Below are 12,849 nucleotides of genomic sequence, written 5' to 3'. Positions count from 1 at the left end.
GAAGATTTATGCTAGATAGAAACTATAATTCAAAATTGAAACCTATGTCCGAAAAAGCCTTTAATAAGTAATGTTTTTTAAAGTGTGGGTTGTAGTTCATCAGTGAATACAGCAATCAGTTTAATGGATTATGAACAGTAGTAAAAACAATAAAAAAGGAAACACAGCAGAGTAACATTGTAAGGCTGAGCAAAGTGTTGCATGAAGCTTTTGTTTCTGTTAGATGTCTGTCCTATGTGTGTAGTATGTTGTCATGCGATACATGCTTCTTACTGTGGGCAAAACCCCTACACTATTTGGTAGAGTAATTGATTCATTGGTACTCTGAAAATGGTTAACATCTCCAAATTCACAAACTCTTTTTTTCAAGTGAGACTGAAAATAAAGTTTTGTCAATATTTGATACATTACATTTATTTTTCAGTTGACACCTGGCATGTGGTTTCTTTCTTAGTCAGGCAAAGCAAATCTCCTGTGGGTCTGGAGCCACCTTTGCTCATTTCACTTTATAACATGCAATCTATAAAAGCTAGTCAGCAAATTTGTTGGCTTCCGAAAAAGCAAAAATTCTTAGTAGCAAACAATACTGACATAAACCAGGCAACAGCTAGAACTCACAAATTATTGTTCATCTATCTAAATTGCCAATCTAATTAGTTATGTATACCAATGGCTTACACAACAGTTTTGTAAGGTAGGGACAATATTGTTGGTATCTCCATTTTATTTACAGAAGGAAGCATGTATATAAACATGCACACTGGCATAGTGTACGACAAATGCATGTAACTGTATATGATACATACACAACACTCTGGGCATCTGCCACTGATGCCAAACTTATCACATTTACCAGGGGTGTTCCAAGCCTCTCTCATATTTCATGCCCCTAATATGACATATTTCCTTCGTGCCTCCTTATAGAAAAGGCATGAAAGTATAGAGACAACACTGCACTAACTTATCAGTATCCTATCCCAAAAATGCACTTGGTAGAGACTCACTTCCATTATCATTTCTCCCTTACAGCTCTAGATTCTCTCTTCTATTGAGTTTATAACACCTGAAATTTACATTGCATTTTGAACACTTATTTCTATTTCTCAGTATTTCAGTTTCTTATGTCCATTTCCATAATCTCCCTAGGACTTGGCAGACAATCATAGAGTAATAGTCTAAAGTTTTATGAGATACAGACAGAACCATCATTCTCAAAGTATTTGATAAAGAATGAGTAACTAAAGATAGGACTTATTTTACAATGATTTTTATAGCCTGAGTCACTATTCTATTTTGGCTACACTACCAATGATTGGCACAAGGCCTCAATTATTAACATTTCCCTCTGCAACGTATCCCCTCCCATTTTACCAAGTTTATTTGGAGAGGGGTGATGGAGGAGAGAAGAGGCACTTGGCCTTGCTACAGCCAGGTAAGTTAACTTATGTAAAATTAAACAGTCGCTTACTTACATACCCCAAATCAGTTTTTGACATCAGCTTCTTTAAAGCACAGGCTGTTACATACCTAATTAACAGAAACTTCTGCAAACTAGATTAGTGAAAACTTCCAGATTAGGAGCTCTACAACCAGACACAGAAGTAGTTAATAACCAGTAAGAGCTATGAAGAGGTCATAGACATCTTATAGATTCCAGAAAGAGCTTAAGAAAATAAAAAGATTGTAGAGTCTCAACAGAGAAGCATCTGAAGGCTATGTTAAGAGATTAAGCATTTGTGCAAGGAGTTAAACATCTACTGGTCATCTATGTACTAAGCACTGAGTTATAGGTCTTACAGGATAACAAGAATAGAGCCATTCCTTTAAAGGGGGCTTGGACTGTAGTAGAGGAGCTAGATTATTAGCATAAGAATAACAACCAACTAAGACAAAATGTACTAAATGCAATGAATGGCCCACAGAAATATGTGAACACCTACACATACAAGGAGCTTCTGCTCGCTGGAAAAAGGGAGAAAAATACAGAGCTATGAAGGCCTAAGGAGCAAACTTTTGTGCCTTTGTTCTCCTGCCTCAAAACCCTTTTTCCTTGCTGCTTTTGTGTGCCTGGCAATTGTTCTTCAGAGCTCAGATCAAAATTCACCCCAGTTCAGAGGCCTTCTTTGACCACCCTCCACCCAAAACTGGAAAGGAGCTTCTAAATGTTCCAACAGTGTGTTTACTCATGTTACTGTGTAATTAGCATTCTGTATTATATTATCTATGTATATTCTCTATAGACTTGCAAACTCCCCAATGCAGGAAATGTCTTATTTAATACTATATTCATAGTATGTAATTAATGCCCAACAAAAGAAGGAACTTCATATGCACTGGAAGAATTAACAAGTGGAGGAGTAAGATTTTCTGGGTATATTATTATTACTGGGTATTATTAATACTGCTTAGGAATGGTTTAATATTTCTTCATTCTCCAATAAAAGTACATTGTACTTCAATATGCGCCTCAGTTTTTTCATCTATAAAATGAGCAAGTTAGACCTACATGATCTTTAAGGTCCCTCTTAATTGTACAGTTCTATGAAAGGACTCCTGAATATGCTACACTATACAAAATGGGGTGGCGGTGGTAAACTCAATGAGAAGGCTGGGTTGGGGAGACTAGTCAGTGACCTCAGGCGTACAATCTGTGAAAGAGAAACACATTTCTCCATCCCAATTTCTGCCATTACCTCCTTCACATCCTCCAGGTATTGGCAAGAGAAAATTACTTCAAGTAGACAGACGGCGAAACCCAGTTAGAAATATTCTGTTTAATGCTGACACTCAGCATTGTCTTCACTTTAAAAAAATTTAGTTTTATATAGCTTAACTTTTAATTCTCAATTATTTGTAGGTCATGAATATACACTTATGTAGATAAACTTGCATTACTTAGTATCTACTATTTTAATGAACTGATGAAAACTTGAAATTTGAAAAAGACTACTGTGATATTTTGTGGGTGTTGGAAATTTTTTCACAAACTATTCACAAATGCAAAGCCATGAACACAGGATCACAAAACAATATAAACTAGGAAAAGACTGTTCACACAACTGTGCACTAAAATAATATACTAGAGCCAGAATCAAGAGTGGGTTTACATTCTGTTAGTTTGCCTTATATTAGTAAACTTTGAAGAAGAAAAATAATACTGATTTATATGAGCAGTCAATTTATTACCATTTTGGGTGGAGTGGCCTGGAAAAGATCTGAGGAGTATCGAAATCAGAACAGTGTGATTCAATTGTTTTACTATCCCTTGATTTCATCTTGTTACTTTATAAACACCCCATTTAGAGTTTTTGACTTAGTATGAAAGAACAGTGGATTTCATTATACATGGGTTTTATTCTCTCAATCCTCCCTCATTTCCCCCACCCCAAAACATTATGAAGAGGTAGCATAACGCTTTTCACTTTATACATCTGTTCTTCAGCCTCTGCCCAGCCTGCCACTGACTCCTATCTGAAGCAATTCCAGTATGTGACAGCCAAAGCTAGTGGGTCTAACACTGAAATTTCTGGTAATGTGCTTCCATCAATGTTGTAAGGTGGATAAGCTATTTATAGACTCTACTGTGGAGGAGGAATTAAAGTCATATCTTAGCAAACAGTGGCTATGTATTTTTCTAAGTCTGGTACGAAGAAACACTATTCTGATAAATCTGAATTTGTAACAGAAGTAAAGAAAGTTATAAAAATGTCTATTCACTAAAGTTGAAAGAATTTTTACAACCAACACCAGTATAGACACCTCTAAGACAATCATTAATGTTTTCCTTATCACATATCTACCATCACTTATCCATCTGTTGATCCCTCCTACTTTTTTTTGCTATATTTCTCCTTATCACATATCTACCATCACTTATCCATCTGTTGATCCCTCCTACTTTTTTGCTATATTTCTTTCTTTTTTTTTTTTTTTTAAGTATTTATTCATGAGAGACAGAGAGAGAGGCAGAGACACAGGTAGAGGGAGAAGCAGGCTCCATGCAGGGACTTGATTACGGGTCCCCAGGATCACGCCCTGGGCTGAAGGCAGCTGCTAAACTGTTGAAAGAGCCCTTTTTTGCTCTATTTCCAAGTAAACTGCAGCTATCAGTAAGCTGTCCCCAAATACAACATTCGTCTTTCTAACTAGAGTTCAATGTTCGTTCAGTTTCTTTGCTATAAAATTTACATTTGATGAAGCATACAGATTTTTGGTGTACTTTTGCTGTTTAGGCAAATACATACTATACATACAGAACTCCTACTCAGATATAAAACATTTTCATTACCCCAGAAAGCTCCCTCATGCTCCTCTTCTCTTATGGCCCTCTCCAGAGAGGCAAACAATGTTTTGATTTTTTTCTACCATGGATTAGTTTTGTCTGCTCTAGAATTTCATAAAAATGGAATCATACAGCATGATTTTTATGTAAGGGTTCTTTCCCTCAACTTAATGTTTAAATTTTAAGATTCCTGTGTGTGGTTTTGTATATCAGTAGTGTGTTTTTTTTCATTGCCAAGAAACACTCCATCATAAAAATATACTAGAGTTTACTTATTCATAATCCTATTGATGGGCACCTGGGCTGTTTCTAGTCTTTGGCTGCTATGACCAAAGCTGCTATGAACATTCTTATAGAATTCTTCTTTGGCACATATGTTTTTATTTCATTTGGGTAAATACTTAGCAGTGACACTGATGGCCCACAGACAAGGTATATATTTAGTTTATAAGAGATTTTCATAACTCTTTTCAAAGTACTTGCACAGTTTCCAATTCCTACTTATGATGTAGGAGAATTCCAGCTGCTTCACGTCACTGGCAACACTGGCATTGCCAGTCTTTTAAATTTTGGCTATTCTGATGGAAGTGTAGTGGTCTCTCACTGCAGTTTTTAAAAAATGTGTCTTTTAATTAAGATGTAATTGATACACAATGCATTGCACATAACTGAAGTATACAATTTGTTAAGTTTTGGTATATATATATATATACATATATATATATATATATATATATATACCCATGAAAATGGTTTCATATCATAATCAAGAAAAAGGACATAGCCATCACTCCCAAAGGTTCTCAGTATCCTTTGTAATTCCTCCCTCCCACCCCTTTTCCCTGCTCAGAGGTAATCACTGCTCTACTTCCTATAATTACACATTAGATTGTATGCCCTGGAATTTTATATGAATGAAACAATGTGTTATACTTGTCTGGCTTCTTTTACTCAGCATAATTATTTTGAGATTCATTGTGTTGCTGCAGGTATTAACAGTTCATTCTTTTTTACTACTGAGTTGTATCCCAAACTATGGTATGGATATACCATAGTTTGGTTATTAATTCTTCCAGTGATGGGTATCCAGTTATTTCCAGTTTTGGACTATAAGCATCTGTGTAGAAGTCTTTGTATGGATATACTTTCATTTGTCTCAGATAAATACTAGGAGTGGAATGGCTGGTCACATGGTAGGTATACCTTTACTTCTATAAATAAACTGGCAAATTGTGTTCCAAGGTTTCTATAACTCGGATCACTGATCCAAATATAAAATGTTATAGCATATGAGAATACTAGTTCTACATTCTCACCAACATTTGATATGGTCAGTCTTTAGCCATTCTAACGGGAGTGCAATGGTATATCATTTGATTTAATTTGCACTTTCCTAATGACTAATTATGTTAAACATCTTTTTATGTGCTTATCTGACATTATACGTTTTCTTTGGGGAAATATTTGCACAAATCTTCTGCCATTTCTAAATTGAGTTGTATCCTTCTTAGTGATTTTTGAGATTTCTTTATTTATTCTAAAGAGAAATCCTTTATCAGATAAATGCTTTATTTACAAAGATTTTCTCTCTGGCTGTGACTTGTCTTTTTACTTTACTTTCTTAACCATCTTTAAAAAGGCAGAAGTTTTTAATTTTGATGAGGTCTAATTTCTTTTACGGATTGTGCTTTGGTGTTGTATCTAAGAAATCTCTGTTTTATTCAAAGTCACAAAGCTTTCTCTCTTATATTTTCTTTTTAGAAGTTTAATAGATTTACATTTTACAAGTTAGGTCTTTGATCAATTTCCAGTTAGTTTCCATGTGATGCAAGACATGGATCAAAGTTCATTTTTTTTTTTTTTGTATATGGGTATCTAATCGCTCCAGTATCATTTATTGAACAGACTGTTCTGACTTCGCACTCTTCTCAAGTACCAATTATCTATATACACATGCGACTATTTCTAGATTTTCTATTCTGCTCCACTGATCTATATGTCTATCTTTATCCCAATACTTCACAATGTCTTGAGTACTGTAGCTTTAGAATAAGCTTTGAAAGCAGGGAGTGTTGGTCTTCCAACTTTGGTTTTCTTTTAAAATAGTTCTGACTATTTAAATTCTTTGGATTTTTATCAGTCAATTTCTACAAAAAAAGCTTGCTGAAATTTTGGTTGCCATTGAATCAACACATTGAACAAGCACAGAATTTCACAATGTTAAGTCTTCCAGTCCAAAATATGTCTTCCTTTACTTAGGTCTCCTTTAATTTCTCTCATGAATGTCTTGTACAGTGCACAAGTCTTCCACGTCTTTGGTCATATTTATCCTTAAGTATTCAATATATTTTGATGCTAGTATAAATAATATTACTTTTAAAATTTCAATTGGATTATTTGTTGCTAAAATATACAATTGATTTTTAAATAGTTATTTTAAACCCTGAAATCTTGAAAAAACTTACTCATTAATTCTATTAGTTTTCCTGAGGATACTACAGAGTTTCCTACATAGATGTTCAGTCATCTGAGAATAAAGACAGTATATTTACTCCGCTCTATATCTAGAGGCATTTTATATCTTTTTCTTGCCATATTACTTACCCCGGTTAGAACTTCTGGTACAATACTGAATAAAAGTGGGGAGAGCACACATTCTTGTAAAGATATGCTAAAAACCAAGCTAATCCTTCTGTCTATCTCCATTAAAGAAAAAAATTTCAGTAGCTACCAGATGAACAAAATATAAATGGATGATGAGATGTGGGGAAATAGTCACGTACTATCTCTAAGTGCTACAGAAAGAAAAAATCAGCTACCCACCGAGTTTAACAAAATAGTGGAAAAGCTGATAATAGTATCTGATAAGACCATGTAATCAGAACTTAACTGAACAGAACAGGAAAAGCCCTTCATTTAACAAACTGTTCCAACACTGTACTTTTTTTTTTTTTTAAAGCCTGGCCAAACAGTATTCTCATAAGCATAATTAGCACTTACTAAGGGACCAAAAGGAAATTTGTAACTTTAAAAAAAATTACTTAAAATATTTCATGCAAATTTAAAAGATAGTATTTGGATGAGAAATTCAATAATTTTGTAAACAATGAGAAATCGAGAAATCCCAAAGTGAAAACCATTCTTTCAGTGAAGCCTTCATTCATCTCTTAATTATGAAGTGTAATGAAGACTTTTTACTACTTATCTTACTTAATTTCTCCACAGTGCTTTAAAATAATGACTGCTTCTACTGTCTTTGATACTTTTCTTGTCCACTGGCTCCCAGAGCATTAGTCAATCTTGGCTCCTCTGCTGATTTTTAGATTACTTCTCCTTGATCTCCTTCCTTGATCCCACGGCTCTCTCTTTAGCTGTCCTCTTTGCAACTTAATTCATTAACATATTTAAAGAGTGAAAGCTCTATTTACTTGATGGGGACTCTCAAATTGATATCCCAATCCATGATCTGCTTTATCTGATGACACTTAGGAGTCATGGATGACACAGTCATTTCTCTCACCCCTACTCATCTAATAAGTAACTATATCCTGGGCTTTATGCTGAAATAAATCCTCTTTTTCTCCAAATCCCACTGATATAATAATAATAAAAAAAAAGCATTTTTTTGTTTTGATTTGTTTTGCCTAGACCTGAGGTTGGTCAACTTTTCAAAAGGCCCTAAAGTATAAATTTTAGGCTTCTTATATTACCACTCTAAGAAAATGTCATTAGGCAGGCCTGAAGAAACAGTGCTACACTGGAGGCAGGATGAACTGAAATAGAGGCACTGGGACCAATGGCACAGGCATGGATTGGGATGACAGTAAGCACACAGAACTGATGTAATATGTTTGCCTGGTTCCTGGCTTAGGCACCTGAAGGGCAGTGGTCCCATTTACTAAGATAGGAAACATAAACAGAAGTTTGAGATTGAGTAGGGGAAGAGGACATAAGTAGTCTGTTTTTAAAATGTTGAACTCCAGGTACCTGTAAGACATCTAAGTGAAGGATCTAATCAACAGCTCAACATGCATGTCTAAGCACAGGAATGATGATGATGATAATGGGAACATTTACTGAGTTTTTATTATAGGTCAGGTAATGTTTTAAGCATTTTGCACATATTAATTTTATCCTTCCAATAACCCTACAAGGTGGGCACTATTATTATAACCACTTTACAGAAGATGAAATTAATGCACAGAGAGCTTCCATAACTTGCCTGAGATGATAAACTGGTAGTTGGTAGAGTTGGGATTAGTAACTCATTCCCTGAGTCTTGGGCCTATTGGCTTCACTGCCTCTCCTGACATGTGTTTGGGAACTGCATATAATCTTGAGGGTTGTTGAAGACACAGGAATGAAAGAAGGTGATGAAAGAATGAAAGAAAAGGATGAGAGCTTGGGAACATTAATACTCAAAGGATGAGCAGAGAGAAGGCACAGCACAGGGGACTGAGAGGTAGCAGCTAGAAGTGGGAGAAAACTCAGCAAAGTAAGTTTCAAGGAAGCCAAGACAAAGTGTTTCAAGGAAGAAGGGACCATCTGTGATCAAGGCTGCAGGGAAAACAGGTAGGATAAAGATGATCAGTGGTTTTGCTGCAAGTAGCTTTAGTTGTCAGAGTGGGATTTGAACCAGAATTTAAGGTATCCAGAAAATGGAAGACAATGAACATAGATTGTAGATCATACTAAAAATTTTAGTTGTTAGGGGGAAGAGAGAGAAGTGAAGGCTTTAGTATGTTTAAAAGTGGATGATTTAGATCCAGAAAAATGGGAGGAGAAAGATAAAAATTGCTAAAGAGAAGGTCCTGAGGAGATGGAAATATATTGTGTTGTTATGAGTGGAGACTCTACAATTAAAATGTCTAGATTTAAACCCAGCCTCTGCTACTTAATAGTTGCTTACCTTGGAAAAGTTATTTAAACTCTCAAACATCAATTTCTTTGCCTGTAAAATGGGCATAATACTACTATCTCCTTTGTAGATCTAAGACATAAGCAAGATAACCCATGGGAAGAGCTGGAACATACTAAGTGCTTAGAAAACATTAGCTATTATTACTATTAGATCCAGATTACAGCTAGAGGGGCTGCTCTTCATTAAGAAGAAACACAATTTTATGACAGAAAAGGAAGCAATGATAGGAACAGATGGCAGGTAGGTCTGGGGGAGAAAACAGACAGCTCTTTACTGATGTTTTAAATTTCTTGGTTAAGAACAAGGCCAGATCAACATCTGGAATGAGGATCTGCTGGTAGGAATGGGCTTGAGGACAGTGGAGAGCCCTGCTGGGACACAGTCCAGTGAAATAATACAGGCCCCTTACCAGTGAAAGCTCCATAAGTCTGCTTAGAAGCCCAAAATCACATGGCTCTAAGACTTCTCCACCTGTGCTCAGCAACCCAGATATGGGAGTGAAGAAAGCAGAGTTATGAAATATCTCATGACCAGGTTTTGATGGGCAAGGGTGATGAAAGAATAAGAGATCACAGGTTATTTTAGGCATTAACAGCAATGACTGAAATGACAGAACATGAGTTTTAGGCTGGATAGATAAGGAAATAAAGACAAAAAAAAAGGTATTTCAGAAGGACTAAAAGAGTATATGTCTTGATGAAGTCAAGATGTAAGACTGGATATTATGGAGAGTAAAAGAGCAAGCTAGCTGTATTCTAACTCCCACAAGTCTTGTAGGCTAACACAAGGTAGAAAATTAAGTAACGAGAATGAAAAACATAACAACAGAAGACTGAAATATTACAGGAGTACAATGCAGGAGTACCTACTAGTTGCAGAATTAGTCGGGGAAGGTTCTTTATGGAAAGCAATTGTTTGAAGCAGAGATCTGAAGGGCAAATAGAAGTTAGCCATGAGTGGAAGAAGGAAAGTATATTCTATATCAAGGGTATGAGAAAAGCCCAAAGAACAAAGAGCACAAAGAGGCTTATATGAATTGCCTACAATGACACTGGAGTTAACATGGGACCAAAGTGTTAGGACCACAACTCAGTACCACTTAAGATGAATGGTAAACAAAGAAATCAGCAGTCACAGGGGTGATAGTAAGAATCAAGATCTTGAAATAGAGCTTAATATGTGGGCATGCAGTGCACTAAAATTCAAGATTTAGCCAAAAAGAAACACACTGTACCTTTGAGCGAAATGTTGGATGAACAAAATAAACAGCCTTCAAATTCCTCTTGTATCTGATTTGAAATAAAAACAAGGGTCAGTATGTCATGTTATGGATAATGAACTCTTTGCTAGAATACAGAAATATAGGAAAAAAATTAAAAATAACTCTACTTATTGAATTTTAGGTAAAATGTCAAAAAATGATTCAGAGAACATTTCATTATTTAAAGTACCTGTTTTATATAAGATATTGTTACTCTTAGCCGTGACAGACCCATCTACAGGTAGAACAAAGTAAAATCATATTTAAGAAATTTTTTATATATTGCACTAGAATCTCTGGGATCAGAGATTAACATACTCATGGGTCACTGGGTCAAATGAGATAATATTTATAAACATATTTTGATAAAAGTAATAGAACACACCTTACTAACGGAAAGCATTGTTTTTGTTACTTTATATACAAAGATTGGTAATGATCCCAACCCTTTTTCAAGATGTTTAAAAGCAGGGAAAAGCTTACACAGGAATGTACTTAGATGCAAAATGTTAGAGTTAAGAAGGGCCTCCCCACATAAAAACATCTTATCTATTTTTGATAAAAATCTATGTTATCTGTGAAATCTTTTCACAGAATATGAGCAATGTTTCCTTATTGATTAATGTTAGGAAAGAAAGAAGCTATCTCCCCTCTTCATAATTTGCAAAAATAACTAACTTGACATCAACAACATCGTAGAGTTTCTTCAGGAAGTCAGAGTCCAGGTGATTGTATTCGCTGGTCAGTGTGTGAAAATATACTAATACATATTCCTTCACAGCAATGTGATCCATTACATGGATAAAATATAAGAGAGCCTAGGAAAAAGAGAAGTAAAAGTAAGATCATCTTGCAAGGTGGTCTATTTCACAGAACCAAGAGCAAGGCAAAATCCAGAAGATTAGTCTAATCCATGCCCTTGGCACTGCAGATGGACATCTCTAACTAATTAGTATCAATTCTCTTTAAAAAAAGCTTCAAGAAAATGAACCCTGCCAGTGTTTAGTAATTCTCTCTCTCTCTCTTTTTTTTTTTTTTTTTAAGTAATTCTCAGAAATGCTACAGTAGGATCTCTTTTGGCCTTGTAAGTGGTGGAGAAGAACATCCAGTCTTAAATAACTCTTCATATATTCTTAAGAGTTCTTCGGTCAATTGCCTGGTTTTCCCTCTCTACGATACCAGTATCAATATCATTACAAGTACAATTTGTAGACTTCTGATCTCTCTTGAGGTTTCTGCTTGAACTCAACGAAAATTTTGGCACCTGCTACTGGGATACAGACTTATGGCTCTCATGCAACCAAGAATTAGTACACAAATATATTATGAGTGATGCCTCCCTCTCATGGCTCACTTTGAGGACTATTTTTCTTGGCATCTTTAATGTTGATCTGAATGAGGAAAATGAGAACAGGTTTAGTCAGTAGATGGTAATGGGCTGGGCAGTATTTCTAACGCTCCGAAAGACTCAAAATTTATGATGATCTGGGTCACATTAGAGAAACAGTAGAGAAATATTCCATTACAAGAAGGATGAAATTTAAGAGAAACATTAAACACAAAGCAGAGATACAATATGGGCAGGGCCAGGGTGACCCAGTAGTATAGCTATAAATGACGACATAGAGGAAGCTAAGAGTTACCAATTGAAAGATTATTATCAAACAGGCAATTTCCCAATTCTCCTCAGGAGAGTCCTTGGCATTAACATGAGTGGCCTGAGACGGATTAGCATCCAACTGTTATCAGAACTGACAGGGGAGGGCACTAAGAAAACACACTATCTTTCCAGTTTGCTGGTTCGGACCAGGATTATGTTATATGATACATCATGAATATCCAGAACACCAAGCAAGTCCACACCAAAATCAAATGCAGAGATTTATGCTTTTATTGGTATCAATCACATTATGAAAATGATAAGAATGAATGTCATATTGATTGTTGATAACACAAATGACTACAAGTAGAAATTTACTAATGGTATCATTTACATCAGTTGAGTTTTTCCTCTGTGTGTGTATTTTTACTATTATTTCTGCTTCTACTGGATTGTTTCTGGTCCTCTTTCTATCCATTCTCTACCCCAGGGCAATTAAAAAATTAAAATACTCATTTTCAGTATTAAGTTCCCCATCTTTAACTTCAAATTTTTTCATTATAAGGAGGTATAGTCACATGACAAAAAAAAAAAAAAAGGAGAAAGCAAATTCTCCCTAAAACCATGAAATCCATTTTGAAATATTTACATTTTGAGTTTTTATCTTTATGCTTAAAACAAGTTAAGGTCAGTGTATAGGCAATTTAATGTATCACTTTTTCTCCTACTGATACTATGTTATAAATATTTCTCTACAGTACTTGCCTTTAAAACCATAATTTTGA

The 12,849-nt window shown here is 35.2% G+C and overlaps 1 protein-coding gene across 7 annotated transcripts in view; it reads right to left on the bottom strand.

The window, feature by feature from the left end:
• Positions 1–12,849, bottom strand: part of GDAP2 (ganglioside induced differentiation associated protein 2) — an 81,262-nt gene that overhangs the window by 24,542 nt on the left and 43,871 nt on the right. For all 7 annotated transcript variants that reach the window (XR_012004122.1, XR_012004124.1, XR_012004123.1 and 4 more), the window contains exons 11-12: positions 11,143–11,282; positions 10,438–10,492 (exon numbers count right to left, since the gene is read on the bottom strand). Coding sequence is in view for 3 of the 7 variants with exons in the window: in XM_072769603.1 (XP_072625704.1) it covers positions 10,438–10,492; positions 11,143–11,282 (195 nt within the window). In the remaining 4 variants the exon portion in view is untranslated. The remainder of the gene's footprint in view (positions 1–10,437; positions 10,493–11,142; positions 11,283–12,849) is intronic.

This window comes from Canis lupus, chromosome 12 (assembly GCF_048164855.1).
Source record: "Canis lupus baileyi chromosome 12, mCanLup2.hap1, whole genome shotgun sequence".
Classification (NCBI taxonomy): Eukaryota; Metazoa; Chordata; class Mammalia; order Carnivora; family Canidae; genus Canis; species Canis lupus.
The sequence above is the reverse complement of the archived record's forward strand: the minus strand, read 5'-3'. Positions and strand labels throughout refer to the sequence as shown.